Source organism: Mobula birostris, chromosome 7 (assembly GCF_030028105.1).
Source record: "Mobula birostris isolate sMobBir1 chromosome 7, sMobBir1.hap1, whole genome shotgun sequence".
Classification (NCBI taxonomy): Eukaryota; Metazoa; Chordata; class Chondrichthyes; order Myliobatiformes; family Myliobatidae; genus Mobula; species Mobula birostris.
The window spans coordinates 5,021,482-5,041,705 of NC_092376.1; the positions used below are offsets into that span (position 1 = coordinate 5,021,482).

The 20,224-nt window shown below is 44.1% G+C and overlaps 1 protein-coding gene across 1 annotated transcript in view; it reads right to left on the minus strand.

Moving 5' to 3' along the window:
- clpb (ClpB family mitochondrial disaggregase) overlaps positions 1-20,224 on the minus strand; it is a 191,334-nt gene that overhangs the window by 73,058 nt on the left and 98,052 nt on the right. Inside the window, exon 7 of the mRNA XM_072262522.1 lies at positions 6,530-6,644. Within this exon, the coding sequence (XP_072118623.1) occupies positions 6,530-6,644 (115 nt within the window). The remainder of the gene's footprint in view (positions 1-6,529; positions 6,645-20,224) is intronic.

Sequence of the window (20,224 nt, forward strand, 5' to 3'; positions counted from 1 at the left end):
GTCAGGGGAGCGCAATGGCGCAGCACTTGCTGACAGATCACTCGGCTGCTCTTTCTAATATCGCTCTCAGCCTGCACAACGCACAGTGCAATCCACCTCCCTGCCTGAGGTTGCCACAGCCTGTGGGAGCCAGATTCCAACCCCAAAGAGGGGTACCAGTATTCCCTGCTGGCAGGAGAGGTCCTGCTGTGAATTATACAGCCCCAAGTCCTTTCGTTATTTTACTTTCTGAAAACAACATTTGACTCAGTGAAAATTCAGAAATTTGAGGTGCAAAGGGACTTAGAAGTCCCCATGCAGGATTCCCTAAAGGTTAATTTGCAGGTTGACTCTGTGGTGAGGAAGGCAAATGCAATGTTAGCAATCATTTCGAGAGGGCTAGAATATAAAAGCAAGGGTGTAATGCTGAGGCTTTATAAAGCACTGATGAGGCTTCACTTGGAGTACTGAGAGCAGTTTTGGGCCCCTTATCTAAGAAAAAGATGTGTTGGCATTGGAGAAGGTCCAGAAGAGATTCACAAGAATGATTCTAGGATTGAAAAGGTTAACATTTAAGGAGCGTTTGATGGCTCTGGACCTGTACTCACTGGAGTCTAGAAGGATGAAGGAGGATCCCATTGAAACCTATGGAATATTGAATGGCCAAAATAGAGTGGATGTGGAGTGGATGCTTCCTATAAGCACAGCCTCAGTATTGAGGGAAATCCATTTAGATCAGAGATAAGAAGGAAGTTCTTTAGCCAGAGGGTAGTTAGTCTGTAGAATTCATTGCCACAGACAACTGGGGGCCAAGTCATTGGGTATATTTAAAGTGGAAGTTGACAGATTCTTGACTGTTACGTTGTCAAACATTATGGAGAAGAGACAGGACAATGGGGTTGAGAGGGGTAATGAATCAGCCATGATGGAATGGCAGAGCAAACTCGATGGGCCCAATGGCCTTATTCTACTCCTATGTCTTATGGTCTTATGATCTTGAAAAGGTAATGCCTCAAAAAGCTGTCATCCATCGTTGTGCATCCTCATAATCCAGAACATGCTCTCTTCTCATTACTGCCATCAGGGAGGAGGTACAGGAGCCTGAAGACACACACCCAATGTTTTCGGAACAGGTTATTTCCTACAGCCATCAGGTTTTTGAATGGTCCATGAACACATGAACACCACCTCAATATTTTTGTCCTCTTTCTGCATTGCTTATTTATACTCACATGTATTTATCTATTTATTTATTTATTGAGATACAGTGTGGAATAGGCCCTTCCAGGGCTTCAAGCCACGCCACCCAGCAATCCAAGCCTAATCACAGGACAATTTACAATCACCAATTAACTTACCAACTGGTAGGTCTTTGGAATGTGGGAGGAAAGCGGAGCACCTGGAGGAAACCCATGTGATCACAGGGAGAACGTACAAACTCCTTACTGACAGTGGCAGAAATTGAACTCAGGTCGCTGGTAGTGTAAAGCGCTGTGCTAACCACTTTGCTGCTGTGCCATCTCACATAGCCCTCTACTTTTCTATCATCTATGTGCCTAACTAAGAGCTTGCATAAATGTCCTTAATGTACCTGCCTCTATCATCACGTCTGGCAGGACGTTCCACTTACCCACCACTCTCTGTGTAAAAAAAATCTTATCTCTGACATCACCTCCCAATACTTTCCTCCAAACACCTTAAAATTATGCCTCCTCTTATTAGCCATTTCTGCCCCCTGGCTGCCCACTCTATCTATGGCTCTTATCATCTTGTACACCTCTATCAAGTCACTTCTCAGCCTCCTTCACTCCAAAGAGAAAAGCCCCGGCTCGTAGAACTTATCTTCATAAGACACGCTCTCTAATCCAGGCAGTATCCTCGTAAATCTCTGCATCCTCTCTAAAGCTTCCACATCCTTCCTATTAAGACCATAATACATAGGAGGAGAATTAGGCCTTTCGGCATATCGAGTCTGCTCCACTATTTCATCATGGCTGATTTATTATCCAAATCAACCTTATACTCCTGCCTTCTCCCCTTCTCAATCTTTGATGCCTTTACTAATCAAGAACCTATCAACCTCCACTTTAAATATACCCATTAACTGGACCTGCACAGTTGTCTATGGCAATGAATCCCAAGACTCACTACCCTTTAGCTAAAGAAATTCCTCCTCATCTCTGTTGTAAATTGATGTCCCTCTATTCTGAAGCTGTGCCCTCTGGCCTTAGACAATCCCACTATAGGAAACGTCCTCCATATCCACTCTATCTAGGCCTTGCAACATCTCAGTGAGTATATTTATTTATTATTTATTTGGAGGTACAGCGCAGAACAGGCCCTCCCAGTCCAAAGGCAGATGACCTCCTTGGAGCTTTCTGTGTAGAACTAGCTTAGTTCCCTAGTACATCAGCTCAACAACTTACACAAGATCATATTCCACCCCCTCTGAAGCTGAAAGCAGAATCTTCAATAGACCAGCATATTACAAATCTTATTATGGAACCGCTTCTCCAGCTGTGTGTGACCAAAGGCCTTTTCTCTTACAAAATAAAAAAATGCTTTTCGGTTCCTGCTAAATTGATCTTCTCCCTGATTGAATTACCCTGAAACATCCTGCTCTGCTGTCATAAGGATCAAGACAATGTGGGTAGGCCTTGGGTTACTGCTTACATGGTTACCGCAAATGCATCAAACCAGGCCCACCGTGCAAGGAAAGGTTCTGTGTATAATTTATCTTCATCTCTCTTCTGTGCTTTCTACGCGTGGGGATGGCACAGCTGCTTAGCTTTACAGTGCCAGTGGTAGGGGTTCAATTCCTGCCACTGCCTGTAAGGAGTTTGTACCTTCTCCCCATGACCGTGTGGGCTTCCTTTGGGTGATCGATGTACACTACCTCATTATTCTTTTAACTTCCCTTTTTGCACGATGTATTTAATTTCATTTTATATATATATTTCTTATTGTAATTTATAGTTTTTTAAATTATGTATTGCACTGTACTGCTGCCGCAAAACATATAACATAGAACATAGAAATCTACAGCACATTACAGGCCCTTCCGCCCACAATGTTGTGCTGACCATGTAACCTACCCTAGAAACTGCCTAGAATCTCCCTAGCACATAGCCCTCTATTTTCCTAAGCTCCATGTACCTATTCTTAAAAGACCCTATTGTATCCCTTCCACCGTGTATTCCACACACCCATCACTCTCTGTGTGAAAAACTTACCCCTGACATCCCCTTGGTACCTGCTTCCAAGCACCTTAAAACTATGCCCCCTCGTGTTAGTCATTTCAGCCCTGGGAAAAAGCCTCATCATCTTATACACCTCAATCATGTTACTTCTCATCCTCCGTCACTCCAAGGGAAAAAGGCCAAGTTCACTCAACCTCTTCTCATAAGGTGTGCCCTCCAATCCAGACAACATTCCTGTAAATCTCCTCTGCACTCTCTCTATAGTATCCACATCCAACAACAAATTTTGTGACACGCCAGTGATATTAAACCTGATTCTGATTTCCCCCCACAGTCCAAAGACGTACAGGTTAGGATCGGTAACCTGTGGGCATGTTACGTGGCTGCCAGATGCATGGCTGCCCCAGCACATCCTTGCTGATTTGACTTGACACAAACAATGCATTTCACTGTATGTTTCACTGTACATGTGACAAATAAAGCTTTCTACCTACACACCCAATCACTTTGCAAAATCCGTGGTCCCCACTGTACCAGGACAGACACAGCAGGGGTTAAATACAGAGGATAGCAATTTGCACAGTTTAACAACATACACTCCCAAGGTGACAAAATACAAAAAAATTAAAGTAGCAACCCTTCAGGCCTGCCCCACATTTAAATACAATCACAACATTCTCTCTGCCACTTCTTCATTCCTTTTCATACACTTGGCTTTGGAGGGCAATTCACTGGATATACTTAAAGTGGAGGTTGATAGGTTCTTGATTAGTCAGGGTGTCAGGGATTACGGGAAGGCGGGAGGCTGGGTTGAGAGGGATAATAAATCAGCCATGATGCAAACATGGAGCAAACATGATGGGCCAAATAGCCTAATTCTGCTCCCATGTCTTATCTACTTATTGAGATTAAGTACAGAATACATCCTTCTGGCCCTTCCAGCTGTGCTGTCCAGCAATCCCCAAATTTAATCCTAGCCTAATCACAGGATAATTTTACAATACTCAATTAACCTATCAACTGGTGCGTACTTGGACTGTGGGAAAAATCCACGCGGTCATAGCGAGAACGTACAAATTCCTTTCAGGCAGTGGCAAGTTTTATGGTCCTTCTGTTCCTCAATCGGTTCAATGTTCATCCACCTCCGTTTTAAGTGTTTCTAACAATCTAGCTTTTATCACCCTCTGGGTCAGAGAAATCACCAACCTCTACAAGAAGATAATTCTACAAACTGCAGTTTTAAACGACTGGCTCCTTACCTCATAGACATATCCCCTGTTCGAGAATATCTACTGGCAAAAACACACCAACATCTACCCTGTTAAGCTTTCTAAGGATATTGTATGTTTGAAGTAAGGTTACTCCTCATTCTTCTGAACTCCAAGGAATACAGGTCCAAGCTATTTAGCCTCCATTGACAGGACAACCCTCTAATTCACCTGGTAGCAGTCAAAAGAGTACAGAAGAGATTCACCAGGATTTGGCCTGTAGTTATAAAGATAGATTGCAAAGGCTGGGTTTGTTCTTATCAGAATGAGGCCGAGGGGTGACCTTTACAGGTTTATAAAATTATGAAGGGCAAAGATAGAGCCCTTCACCTGGGGCACAACAGTACAGACTGGAGGGCACAGGTTAAGGGGAAGATCTGAGGGGTAAGTTTTTCAGACAGAGGATGGTGATCGAGAATGGCGGAGATTTGGTATGACATCAAAAACTCTAGCAAATTTCTACAGATGTACTGTGGAGAGCATTCTAACTGGTTGCATCATCGTCTGGTACGGAGGAGCCACTGCACAGGGTTGGAAAAAGCTGCAGAGGGTTGTAAACTCAGCCAGCTCCATCATGGGCACTGGCCTCCTCAGCATTGAGTACATCTTCAAAAGGTGATGCCTCAAAAAAGTGGCGTCTATCATTAAGGACCCCCACCACCCAGGACATGTCCTCTTCTCATTACTACCATCAAGGAAGAGGTACAGGAGCCTGAAGCCACATACTCGATACTTTAGGAACAGTTTCTACCCTTCCGCTATCAGATTTCTGAATGAACAATGAACTCATAACACTACCTCACTGTTTTTGCTCTTTTTGGACTGTTTATTTAAATTAATTTATATATATTTCTTATTGTAATGTATAGTAATGTTTTAATATATTGCACTGTACTGTTGCTGCAAACCAACAGATTTTATAACATACTGTACTGTGCAAAAGCCTTATGCACATATATGTATAGCTAAGACTTTTGCACAGTACTGTAGTAGTTTTATGTATTGCACTGTACCGCTGCAAAAAAAAACAAATTTATTGACATACGTGAGTGATGGGTCTCTATTGTGGGCTGAGCGTGGGAAGGGGGCAGGGAGAGGGAAATCATGGTCGGGAAAAGGGGAAGGGAGAGGGGAGGGAGTGGGAAGCACCAGAGAGATATTCTGTAATGATCAATAAACCAATTGTATGGAATCCAATGATGTTGCTCGGTGTCTCAGGGCAGGGTGTATCTGCACCGTGCCACCCCCATGCCCCAGCTCACCTTTTCTGCCACCTGCCCCACACTCCTCCCGTGCCACTGCACCCTCACCATTCCCAGCATTCTTTGCTTCCACCAGGCTTACAAACTCGTTCTCAGCTTCACGTTGCTAAATAGAGTACCGTGCAAATGTCTTAGGCACTCTAGCTATAGATATGTGCCTAAGACTTTTGCACAGTACTGTATGTTAGTGATATCGAACCTGGTTCTGATCCTGGAAGAGGAGGTGCTGGAGCCAGATACGGTTACAATATTCTAAAGTTATTTGTACGGATACTTGGTTAAGAAAGAGTAGGAAGAGAATGAGGTTTATAAAAATGGGATTAGCTCGGAAAGGCATCCTGGTTGACAAAGATGAGGTGAGCTGAAAAGACCCATTTTATACCCTGCAGTGCAATGATTCTATAATAAAGTCTACAGTGTTCAAAATTCAAAGTAGAATTATCATCAAAGTTCGTCAATGTTACCATATACAACCTGGAGATTCATTTTCTTTCAGAAATTTCCAGGAAAAAAAAAGAAAATGAATAGAATTTATGAAAAACTAAACTTTAGCAAATACTGACAAACAACAAACGTGGAAAAGAAGACGAACTGTGCAAATAAAAAATAACATGAGATGTAAATCATTAACACACGAGATTCTGCAGATGCTGGAAATCCCGGCAACACACACAGAATTCTGGAGGAACTCAGCAAGTCAGCAGCATCTAAGGAGAGGAATAAACAGGCGACATTTCGGGCCAAGACCCCACATCAGGAATGAAGAGCTGTAAATGGTAGATCATACTGCAAAACCACAAGTTGATTGTTCAGTAGGTACCTGCTGCCACAGTTGCAATGGCTGTCTCCTGACCGATAATGTGTTGCTTCAGTCTCTGCTCCAGGGGAAATCGCCTGCGCTCCTCTGCCTCCCGCTTCCTCTGCTGTTCCTGGTACTGTAAACAATGGAGACAAACACAAGGGCTGGTCAGTGGTCCAAGTGTCCCAATATTACCAATCCTTCCATTAACTCAGGGGTACCCAGCCTTTTTGATCCCATGGACCAAGACCATTAAGCAAGAGACTCGTAGATACCAAGTTGGGAACCCCTGCAACACTCACAACTGGAAGTTGGAGAATTCAATGTTCATACCAAGGGGCTGGAGACTACCCAGATGGTATATGAGGTGTTGCTCCCCCAACCTGAGTTTAGCCTCATCATGGCAGTAGAGGAGGCCATGTATGGACATATCTGAATGGGAATGTGAAGCAGAGTTGAAGTGGGTGACTACTGGGAGATCCTGTCAGTTGTGGCAGACAGAGCAGAGGTGCTCGACGAAACGGTCCCCCAATCTGCGTCAGGTCTCACCGATGTAGAGGAGGCCGCACCAGGAGTACCGGATGCAATAGATGACCCCAACAGACTCACAAGTGAAGTGTTGCCTCACCTGGAAGGACTGTTTGTCCAAGTGCTGGAAGAATTCAGCAGGTCAAACAGCATCTGTTGGGGGTGGGGGAGCAATCTGTATCTCTTTCGAGTTGAAGCCCTATATCATGATTTAGGGCTTGGTCTCTTTTGTCTCCAGGTAGCTGGGAAATTCAATACATTGGGAAAGAAGGCCTGACAGTGCCTCTACTTTCTTAGAAGTGTCAATATATTCAACAGGTCACCAAAAACTTTGAGAAACTTCTATAGATTCACAAAGGAGAGTATCCTGACTGCTTGCATCATGGCCTGGTATGGAAACACCAAAGCTTAGGAATGGAAATGCCTGCAGAAAATGGTGGATGCAGCCCAGTCCATCACAGTCAAAGCCCTCTCCTCCATTGAGCACATTAACATGGCGTTCTGCTGCTGGAAAGCAGCATCCATTATCAAGGAGCCCTACCATCCAAGCCACTGTCTCTTATCACTGCTGCCATTGGGCAGAAGGCACAGCAGCCTCAGGACACACATCAAAGATTCAAAGTACATTTATTATCAACGAATGTATACATTATACAGCCTTGAGATTTGTTTGTCCACAGGTAACCACAAAGCAAGAAATCCAAAAGAATCCAATTAAAGAAAAACTATAAATAAAAGACCAACACCCAATGCACAAGAGAAAGAAAAAAGAACAAATTATGCAAGCAATTGAAGTAAACAACAACATCCCGAACCAAACTGAGTCCCCAGATCCAAACCCTGGAGCAGCCTCGCTTACCAGTTCATATTAGTGAGCACAGAGCACAGCAGCCGGGGCAGTTTCCATAGTCTCAGTGCCCTGGAGAGAGGAGTGACCATAGTGGAGAACGAGCAAAATCGGCTCTCGCCTTGGATCCCGACACCCTGTCTTTTCAGATTCTCTGGTTCCCGGCTCAGTACAGGCTCTGGAGCCAGCAGGTTCAATAACAGTTATTACCCTTCAGCCATCAGGCTCCTGAACTAGCATGAATAACTATTCTCCCCTTGGCACTAAACTGATTCCACAACCTAATGACTCCCTTTCAAAGATTCTACAACTCATGTTCTCAGAATTATTTATTTACTTTCTTTTAAAAATTATTTCCACAATTTGTCTTCTTTTGCAAACTGATTGTCAGTCTTTGTTTATCTATAGTTTTTCATAAATTCTATTGTATTTCTTTACTTACCTGTAAATACCTGCTGGAAGATGAATCTTAGGAGTTGTATATGGTGACATATACATACACTGATAATAAATTTACTTTGACCCCAAACCTGCTCTATTGTTAGGGTCATAGAAACATACCGCAGAGAAGCAACACTTCAGCCCACTTTGTACATGCCTCTACGTTAAATTCATCTCCCTACATTAACTCAGAATCTTCCAAAGTGTTCCCTATCCATGTACCTGTCAGAAGGCAGGTACATCTATCAATGAAAGAATGTGCTGGCATTGGAGAGGGCCCAGAGGAGCTTAATGAGAATGATCCTGGAAATGAAAGGGTTAATGTATGAAGAGCGTATGAAGATTGCTTTGGACCTGCACTTGCTGGAGTTTAGAAGAATAGACCTCATTGAAACCTACTACATATTGAAAGGCCTGGATAGAGTGGATGTGGAGAGGATGCTTCCTATGGTGAGGGAGTCTAGGACCGGAGGACACAGCCTCAGAATAGAGGGATGTCTATTTAGAACAGAGATGAAAGGGAATTTCTTTAGCCATGGGGTGGGGAATCTGTGGAATTCATTGCCACAGACAACTGTGGAAGCTAAGTCATTGAGCATTCTTAAAGTGGTGGTTAATAGATTCATGATTAGTCAGAGCTTCAAGGGTTATGGGGAAAAAGCAGGAAAATGGGGTTGAGCGGGATAATAAATCAGCCATGGTAGAATGGAGAGCAGACTCAATGGGTCAAATGACCTAATGCTACTCCTGACTCTTGTGGTGTTATGGTACAAGACCTTTTAAACACTGTAATTGTATCTGTCTCTACCACCTCCTCCAGCAGCACGTTCCAGACTACCATTCTTGTGTGCGCATGTCTGGGAACTTTTGTGCACACCTCTTTAGTCACGTAAACACAGCAGTGTCTCCACTTCTTGAGGAGATTGAGGCAAATGAGGCTCTTCCCTCCTTCCCTATGCTAATGACGCACCATCGAGTGTCCTGACCAACTGTAATACCGTCTGGTGTGGGAATTGCAAGGCATCTGACCACATGTCCTGGCAACAGATTGTGAGATCTACTGAGAGAATCACTGGGATCTTTCTCTCCCCCCCATCCAAGACATATACCAGAAGTGCTGTGTTCGTAGAGCTCTCAGCATTGTCAAGGACCACTCCAATCCATCCCACAATCTCTTTGACCTACCTCAGGCAGAAGGTACCTTAGTAGAAGAACATGGACTGTCAGGCTGGGTAACAGCTTCTTCCCATAGGCTGTGGGACATCTGAACACCCGGCTACCACCCAGTACACATCATTTAGGACAGCGCCAGTAGCATTATGCTGTTGTACCTTTAACTATACAGGTATGTTATATGTGCAATTTATGTCAACTTGTACATCTTCAACTGAGTATTATTTGATGTGCTGTACGTGATATATGTACTGTGTTGTGCACCTTGGTGTCTGAGGAACATTGTTTTGTTTAGCTGTATACATGTGTAAGGCTGAATAAGAATGAATTTCAACTTGAGCTTGAACATACATGGAACTATTTACACACATGGGAATGCCCGCATATCTGCTCTAACAATCCATTTGAAGGGGAGGATGCAAGGAGTGTACACACAGCTGTGAAGGTGTTTATGTGCCTGGTGAGGAGAGAGTCCAGCATGGCTGTGATACAACACATAGTGAGGTTCATACAGGATATTGCACTATCATAGTCACTGACCGTTGTCCAGAACCTCGGCTACACAACAGGATCTGGGTATAACCAAGGTTCTCAATGATAGGCAGTGACTATTGGCCTGATTCCCTACTAAGTTCAAAGTACAAAGTACTTATATGTCACCAAATACTACCCTGAGATTCATTTTCCTGCAGGTATTCACGCTAGAACAAAGAAATACAATAGAATCAATGAAAAACCGCACACAAAGATGGACAATTCATGTGCAAAAGAAGACAATCTGTGCAAGTACCAAACCTCCCTCCCCCCCCCCCCCATAATAATAAATAAATAAATAATGCTGAGAACATGAGTTGTAGAATACTTGAAAGTGTGTCCATAGGTTGTGGAATCAGTTCACTCTTGAGATGAATGTAGTTATTCATGCTGATTCAGGATAGCTGAGAGGTAATAACTGCTCCGGAACCTGGTGATGTGAGTCCTGAGGCTGCTGTACCTCCTTCCCAATGGAAGCAGCAAGAAGAGAGCATGGCCTGGGTGGTGGGGGATCTTGATGATGGATGCTGCTTTCCTGCAACAGTGCTCCGTGTGGATGTGCTCACTGGTGGGAAGGACTTTACCTGTGATGGACTGGGCTCATCCACTAACTTTGTGGCTATGGACTCATTTTTGTGAACTTTGCACCATTTGTTTCTTCTGCGCATTTGTTGCTTGACAGTCCTTTTTCAATGGGGTCTGTTGGGTTTCTTTGTTTTTGTGGCTGCCTGTTAGGAGGCGAATCTCAAGGTTGTAAGTAGTACTGATAGGCAGTGACTATTGGCCTGATACTTAGGAGTTCAGTAGCCTTGCAGTTAGCGTATTGCTATTACTGCGCCAGTGATCACCAGTCAGGGTACAATTCCCGCTGCTATCTATAAGGAGGTTGTATATTCTCCCCATGACTGTGTGTGTTTCATCCAGGTGGTCTGGTTTCCTTCCATATTGCAGAGATGTACGGGTTAGGGTTAATGGACATGTGATGCCGGAAGCGTGGCATCAGCACGAACCGCTCTGATTTGATTTGACAGATTTCAATGGTTCAAAATGTCACAGTATGTTTCAATGTGCATGTGACAAATAAAGCTAATCTGTATCTTTTTTCATATTTTTTACTGTAACTTAATGTTTTAAATATATTACACTGCTACCACAAGACAACAAATTTCATGACATATATCTATAATAAACCGGATTCTGATTCTAGTGGCCTGAACCAGAACGAGGGCATAAATGGCTGATATGAGGGGGCATAATTTTAAGGTGATTGGAAGTAAGTATAGGGTTGATGACAGAAGTAGGTTTTTCTTTACAGAGAATGGTGGGTGTGTGGAACACGCTGCTGGGGGTGGTGGTTGCGGTGGATACACTAGGGACATTTAAAAGACTCTTAGACAGACACATGGATGATAGAAAAATGGAGGACTATGTGGGACTGAAGGGTTAGATTGTTCTTGGAGGAGGTTAAAAGGTCACACATTGTGGGCCAAATGGTCTGCACTGTGCTGTATTCTTCTACATTTTACAAGCCTTGAGAGAGGAGAGATCAGAAAATCAAGGGGGAATTGGACTGAAAATGATACTTATTTTATATGAAATTTTAAAAGAGGAAAATGAAACATTTACTTCATGATACCTCATTAAATTATTTAAAACATCTTCAACTTCACACCCATTTTTTAAAGTTTCAGGATATAAATTACAAGCAGCTAAGCTGCCTGTTTAATTGGGAATTGTAGTCTGTTTGTATTTGGTGTTGCACATTATGTGAATGATTCCAAGATGCAAATACTCTGAACATGGGACACAGACTCCTTCCCTTATGTCCATACAGGCAGGCATCTGTGAGTCTGAGCTGTTTAAATGATGCATCTTCCGCCAGAAGCACCTGAATGTTTGACTTGGGCTGTTGTGAGCATCGCTTTCACAGGGGAGCTGTCACACACTTATTGGCCCATCTGAAAGCTGCAAATGATGGATTCCATCAGTTTATTGAGTATTTGTTTTCCACTGCATTCATTTTTTTTATATAGGAAATTTCATTTCAGACAATTTATCATCAGTCACTTTCTAAAACATAATAAGAAAAGTGCTGGAGACAGATGACATTTTCTCTGTGTGTGTTTGTGACAGAGAGACAGACAGACACACTCAGACAGATTTTGCATGTATCTATTGAGTATGAAGTTTGCGTGTGTGAGTCTGTAAGACTATAATACATTGGAGCAGTATTAGGCCATTCAGCCCATCAAGTCTGCTCCACCATTCTATCATGGCTGATTTATTACCTCTCTCAACCCCATTCTCCTGCCTTCTCCCCATAACTTTTGACATCCTGACTAATCAAGAACCTATCAACCACCGCTTTACACATATCCAATGACTTGGCCTCCACAGTTGTCTGTACCTGAGTCTGAGGGTATGAGTTAATGTATACGCATGCTTGTAAGTTTCCATGTGGGTATAGTGATCATACAAGAATCTTCCCAATTCTATCATATTTAAGGATTCTACAACCCAGTCTCTCAGTATTATTTTTTTCTTGCATTTGTCTACCTTTGCACATGGTTGTCAGTCTTGTTTCAAGTTCAAAGTAAATTTATTACCGAAGTATATATATGTCACAATATACAACCATGAGATTCATTTTCTTGCGGGCATTCACAGTAAGAATAAAGAAACACAGTAGAATCAATTAAGACTGCACGCAACAAGACGGATAAACAACCAACATGCAAAAGACAACAAACTGAGCAAATAAAAAAAATATAAATACCAAGAACATGAGAAAGTGAGTCTACAGGCTGTGGAAACATTCATTGTTGGGGTAAGTGAAGTTGAGGGAAGTTATCCCCTCCGGGTCAGAAACCTGATGGTTGTAGGGTAATAACTGCTCCTGAACCTGGTGGTGTGGGAACTGAGACGCCTGTACCGTTTTCATAAACTCTATCGTATTTCTTAATTTTCTGCAAATGCCTGCAAGAAAATGAATCTCAAGGTAGTATATGGTAACATTTACGGGCTTTGATAATAAATTTTCTTTGACTGTGACTCTGGGCTGAACTTCACACACACTTGTGCTTTTTTTGTTTATTCGGAGGCCGTAGTGTCAGCTGGACCCTAATTCCAGACATTCTATTACAGGAAGGATGTCCAGGCATTGGAGGCGGTACTGAAGAGCCTCACCAGGATGCTGCCTGAAATAGAGAGCATGAACGACAAGAACAGGTTGGACAAACTTGGGTTGATTTCTCTGAAACAGTTAACCTGATCAACCATTCTAGTTAGCCCCACAGTCCCCTCTGTCACTGCTTTGTGGCCAAGGCAGTGATGAGGAAGCAGGGAGTCTGCAGAAGGACTTGGACAGATTGAGAGAATGGGCAAAGAAGTGGCAGATGGAAGATACTGCAGGGTATTGTATGGTCATACACTTTGGTACAAGAAATAAAGTGTACACTATTTTCTAAACAGGGAGCAAATTCAGAAATCAGAGGTGCAGGATTCCCTAAAGGCTAATTTGCAGATTAAGTTGGTGGTAAGGAAGGCAAATACAATGTTAGCATTCATTGTCAGAGGACTGGAATATAAGACCAAGGATGTAACAATGAGGATTTATGAGGCATTGGTCATAACACACTTATTGTGAGTATTGTGAACAGTTTTGGACCACTTATCAAAGAAAGAAAGGATATGCTGGCACTGGAGATAGTTCAGACAAGGTTCATGAGAATGACCCCGGGAATGAAAGGGTTAACTTATCAGGTGCGCTTGATCCCTCTAGATCTGTACTCGCTGGAATTCAGATGAATGAAGGGGGATCTCGTTGAAACATATCAAATGAACGGAGATGAGGAGGAATTTCATTAGCGGGGGGGCATGGTGGGGATGTGAATCTGAGAATTCATTGCCACAGATGGTTCTGGAGGCCAAGTCATTGGGTATATTTAAAGTGGAGGTTGATCGGTTCCTGATTAGGGGGGAGAAGGCAGAAAAATGGGATAGAAAGGGACAATCAGCCACAAATGGGATAGAAAGGGACAATCAGCCACAATAGAAGGCAGAGCAGGCTCGGCAGGCCGGATGGCCTAATTCTGCACCTACATCTTATGGTCTAAACCACTTTTCATAATGCTGGCATTTATGTATTTTATTCTATATCTGTACTCTAACCTGTAACTTCATATTAAGTAATTCTTTATTCTTTATAAATATAGAATTATTTTTTTGTTATATGTTACACCCTGATCAACATACCACAGCAAATTCCCAATCCGTGTAAATGTATACAGCGAATATAGTCGATCCTTGATCCTTAAGTCCTTAAGCATAAGGGAATGGTGAGATGTTGGAGGAGATATTTTTGAGAAGGGATTTTATAGAGTTATAGCAGGTAAAAACAAGCCTTTCAGCCCAGCTGGTCCACACTGAGTAAGATGTCCATGCAAGCCAGTCCCATTTATGAAGTGCTACAGCACAAAACATGCCCTTCTGCCCATCTAATACATTCCAACTTGATCTGCTTTGCCTGCCTTTGTCTCACATCCTTCTAAATTTTTTCCAATCCATATACCAGGAGAGTGAAGAGAGGAACAGTTGGCATTTTCCACAGATGCTGCCTGATCTGCTAATTTTTTTCAGCAGCATCTTCTGTTTTTATTTCAGATTTCCAGTGTCTACTCTTTTTTCTTGAGGTTTTAGGACAGCAAGATGGCAGTTTCACAATCAACTACTGTTAAGTACTGTACTTGTACTCTGCACTAATCCTAACCTTATTATTAAACCCGCCGATAAGGGGGGTGCTGTTGTAGTCTGGCGTACTGACCTCTACCTTGCCGAGGCACAGCGACAACTCGCGGATACTTCCTCTTATTTACCCCTCGATCGTGACCCCACTAAGGAGCACCAGGCCATTGTCTCCCACACCATCACCGACTTTATCTGCTCAGGGGATCTCCCATCCACTGCTACCAACCTTATAGTTCCCACACCCCGCACTTCCTGTTTCTACCTCCTACCCAAGATCCACAAACCTGCCTGTCCTGGCCGACCTATTGTCTCAGCTTGCTCCTGCCCCACCGAACTCATTTCTGCATACCTCGACACTGTTTTATCACCCCTTGTTCAATCCCTTCCGACCTATGTTCGTGACACTTCTCACGCTCTTAAACTTTTCGATGATTTTAAGTTCCCTGGCCCTCACCGCTTTATTTTCACCATGGATGTCCAGTCCTTATATACTTCCATCCCCCATCAGGAAGGTCTCAAAGCTCTACGCTTCTTTTTGGATTCCATACCTAATCAGTTCCCCTCTACCACCACTCTGCTCCGTCTAGCGGAATTAGTCCTTACTCTTAATAATTTCTCCTTTGGCTCCTCCTACTTCCTCCAAACTAAAGGTGTAGCTATGGGCACCCGTATGGGTCCTAGCTATGCCTGCCTTTTTGTCGGGTTTGTGGAACAATCTATGTTCCGTGCCTATTCTGGTATCTGTCCCCCACTTTTCCTTCGCTACATCGACGACTGCATTGGCGCTGCTTCCTGCACGCATGCAGAACTCGTTGACTTTATTAACTTTGCCTCCAACTTTCACCCTGCCCTCAAGTTTACCTGGTCCATTTCCGACACTTCCCTCCCCTTTCTAGATCTTTCTGTCTCTGTCTCTGGAGACAGCTTATCCACTGATGTCTACTATAAGCCTACTGACTCTCACAGCTATCTGGACTATTCCTCTTCTCACCCTGTCTCTTGCAAAAACGCCATCCCCTTCTCGCAATTCCTCCGTCTCCGCCGCATCTGCTCTCAGGATGAGGCTTTTCATTCTAGGACGAGGGAGATGTCTTCATTTTTTAAAGAAAGGGGCTTCCCTTCCTCCACTATCAACTCTGCTCTTAAACGCATCTCCCCCATTTCACGTACATCTGCTCTCACTCCATCCTCCCGCCACCCCACTAGGAATAGGGTTCCCCTGGTCCTCACCTACCACCCCACCAGCCTCCGGGTCCAACATATTATTCTCTGTAACTTCCGCCACCTCCAACGGGATCCCACCACTAAGCACATCTTTCCCTCCCAGCCTCTCTCTGCATTCCGCAGGGATCGCTTCCTACACAACTCTCTTGTCCATTCGTCCCCCCCCATCCCTCCCCACTGATCTCCCTCCTGGCACTTATCCGTGTAAGCGGAACAAGTGCTACACATGCCCTTACACTTCCTCCCTTACCACCATTCAGGGCCCCAAACAGTCCTTCCAGGTGAGGCAACACTTCACCTGTGAGTGGACTGGGGTGATATACTGCGTCCGGTGCTCCTGATGTGGCCTTTTATATATTGGCGAGACCCGACGCAGACTGGGAGACCGCTTTGCTGAACATCTACGCTCTGTCCGCCAGAGAAAGCAGGATCTCCCAGTGGCCACACATTTTAATTCCACATCCCATTCCCATTCTGATATGTCTATCCACGGCCTCCTCTACTGCAAAGATGAAGCCACACTCAGGTTGGAGGAACAACACCTTATATTCCGTCTGGGTAGCCTCCAACCTGATGGCATGAACATCGACTTCTCTAACTTCCGCTAGGCCCCACCTCCCCCTCGTACCCCATCTGTTACTTATTTTTATGCACACATTCTTTCTCTCACTCTCCTTTTTCTCCCTCTGTCCCTCTGAATATACCTCTTGCCCATCCTCTGGGTCCCCCCCCCCCACCTTGTCTTTCTTCCCGGACCTCCTGTCCCATGATCCTCTCGTATCCCCTTTTGCCAATCACCGGTCCAGCTCTTGGCTCCATCCCTCCCCCTCCTGTCTTCTCCTATCATTTTGGATCTCCCCCTCCCCCTCCAACTTTCAAATCTCTTACTCACTCTTCCTTCAGTTAATCCTGACGAAGGGTCTCGGCCCGAAACGTCGACTGTACCTCTTCCTAGAGATGCTGCTTGGCCTGCTGTGTTCACCAGCAACTTTGATGTGTGTTGGTTAAGTACTGTTAGCAGCCTTTTAAAAAATGTATCTGAAATATGGAGAAGGAAAACACTGATCTCAAAGCTCTGCTGCCTTAGACCATAAGATATAGGACCAGAATTAGGCCGTTTGGTTCATGGAATCTGCTCCACCATTTCATCATGGCTGATCCAATTTTCCTTTCAGTCCCAACCGTTTGCCTTCTTCCCTGATCAATCAAGAATCTATCAACCTCTGCCTTAAATATACATAAAGACTTGGCCTCCACAGCTCCACATGGCAAAGAATTCCACAGATTCACCACCTTGCACCTATACCCACTCATGGGGAAGGCTTCAGGAGGAGGAAACCCCTGAGGAAACATACGGAGCTGGAGTCCCTCAGGCAGTCCTACATCGAGTTCAATGTGAACCTGATGGTACTAAACTGAGTCAGTCTCTGCTGTTCCTTTGGATTCATCAGCTGCCACATGGGCGATAGCTTGCTCTCCATATCGCAGAGCCCTGGCTTGCATACGACACAGACAGCTAGGATGCAATATCCATGGTTGACTTCGACCAATGGAGGACTCTATCCTAAATATTATACACTGAACCAAATTTAAATACTCCTGCTGCCCTAGTTACTAATATAACTACGGACCTCAACTCAAACTGCTGGATAAACAGTGTAGGAATCACTAAAGGTTAATTTGCAGGCTGAGTTGGTGGTAAGGAATGCAAATGTAATGTTAGCATTCATTCAAGAGGACTAGAATACAAAAGCAAGAATGTAATGCTGAGGCTTTATATGGCCTTGGTCAGACTGCACTTGGGAGTTTTATGAGCAATTTTGGGCCCCTTATCTAAGAATGGACATACTGGAATTGGAGAGAGTCCAGAGGAGGTTCACAAGAATCATCCCAGGAATGAAAGGGTTAACATATGAGCAGCATTTAATGGCTTGGAGCTTGTACTTGATGGGGTTTAGTAGAATAAGGGTCAATCTCACTGAAATCTATCAAATATTGAAAGGCCTGAACAGAGTGGATGTAGAGAAGATTTTTCAAATACTGGGGGAGTCTAGGACCAGCGGGCACAACTTCAGAATACAAAGATATCCCTTTAGAACAGAAATGACAACGAATTTATTTAGCCAGAGGGTGGTGAATCTGTGGAATTCATTGCCACAGATGGCTGTGGAGGCCAAGTCATTGGGTATATGTAAAGTGGAGGTTGATAGGTTCTTTATTAGTAAGGGCATCAAAGGTTACAGGGAGAATTCAGGAAAATGGGGTTAAGAGGGATAATAAATCAGCCATGACGGAATGGTGGAGCAGACTCGATGGGCTGAATGGCTAATTCTGCTCCTATGTCTTATGATCAAATAGATTAATGTGCAATTTTATGTTGTTGAGGGTCTACGTGTACGTGACACTGAGCTGGCTACACTCATCGAAGAGCGTATTGATCCTCAGAGTGAGCAGAAAGAGGCCTGAACCAGTGCCAGGCCTCCCCCTGCACAGTGGGACTGGAGAAGAATACAAAGATAGGGATGGCAGAGGCATTTGAAAGCAAAGACTGATTGAATTGCTTTTACAGAGCTGGCAGTGACCCAAGTCAAGTGCACTGCTGGGAGTCTGAGCCAGAATGGGACACCAAGATGTTTATTGGTCAGGACATCAAGGAGATCTCCCCTGTTCAGTTCTGAAATAATGCCATAAGATAATCTACATCGAGAGGACAAACACGATCAAAGAGTAACACCTTTGGAGTTTAGCAAAAGATTAACATATTTACATGAAGTATTATGGAATTACGGATTATGGAAATTTCCCCCTCCCCTTTTCTCTTCTTCAGCTCCCCATTCTGGCTCTGCTCTTATCTCCTCTCCTCACTTGCCTATCCTCCCTCTGGTGACCCTTCTCCTTTCCTTTCTCCTATGGTCCACTCTCCTTTCATATCATATTCCTTCTTCTCCAGCCCTTTGCCCTTTCCACCTATCACCTCCCAGCTTCTTACTTCAACCCCGTACCCGACTTGCCTGGCCTCACTATTACCTTCTAGATTATACTCTTTCCCCTCATCGATCTTCTTAGAAACATAGAAACATGGAAAACCTACAGCACAATACAGGCCCTTCGGCCCACAAAGTTGAGCCGAACGTGTCCCTACCTTAGAAATTACTAGGTTTACCTAAAGCCCTCTATTTTTTTAAGATCCATGTTTTAAGACCCAGAAGTCTCTTAAAAGACCCTATCGTATCCGCCTCCACTACTGTTGCCGGCAGCCCATTCCATGCACTCACCACTCTCTGAGTGAAAAACTTACCCCTGACATCTCCTCTGTACCTACTCCCCAGCACCTTAAACCTGTGTCCTCTTGTGGCAACCATTTCAGCCCTGGGGAAAAGCCTCTGACTATCCACATGATCAATGCTTCTCTTCATCTTATACACCTCTATCAGGTCTCCTCTCATCCTCCATTGCTCCAAGGAGAAAAGGCCAAGTTTACTCAACCTATTCTCATAAGGCATGCTCCCCAATCCAGGCAACATCCTTGTAAATCTCCTCTGCACCCTTTCTATGGTTTCCACATCCTTCCTACAGTGAGGCGACCAGAACTGAGCACAGTACTCCAAGTAGGGTTTGACCAGGGTCCTATATAGCTGCAACATTACCTCTCGGCTCCTAAACTCAGTTCCACAATTGATAAAGGCCAATACACCGTACACCTTCTTAACCACAGAGTCAACCTGCACAGCTGCTTTGAGTGTCCTATGGACTCCGACCCCAAGATCCCTCTGATCCTCCACACTGTCAAGAGTCTTACCATTAATACTATATTCTGTCATGTTTGACCTACCAAAATGAACCACCTCACACTTATCTGGGTTGAAATCCATATGCCACTTCTCAGCCCAGTTTTGCATCCTATCAATGGCCCACTGTAACTTCTGACAGCCCTCCACACTATCCACAACACCTCCAACCTTTGTGTCATCAGCAAACTTACTAACCCATCCCTCCACTTCCTCATCCAGGTCATTTATAAAAATCATGAAGAGTAAGGGTCCCAGAACAGATCCCTGAGGCACTCCACTGGTGACCAACCTCCATGCGGAATATGACCCGTCTACAACCACTCTTTGCCTTCTGTGGGCAAATCAGTTCTGGATCCACAAAGCAAGGTCCCCTTGGATCACATGCCTCCTTACTTTCTCAATAAGCCTTGCATGGGGTACCTTAACAAATGC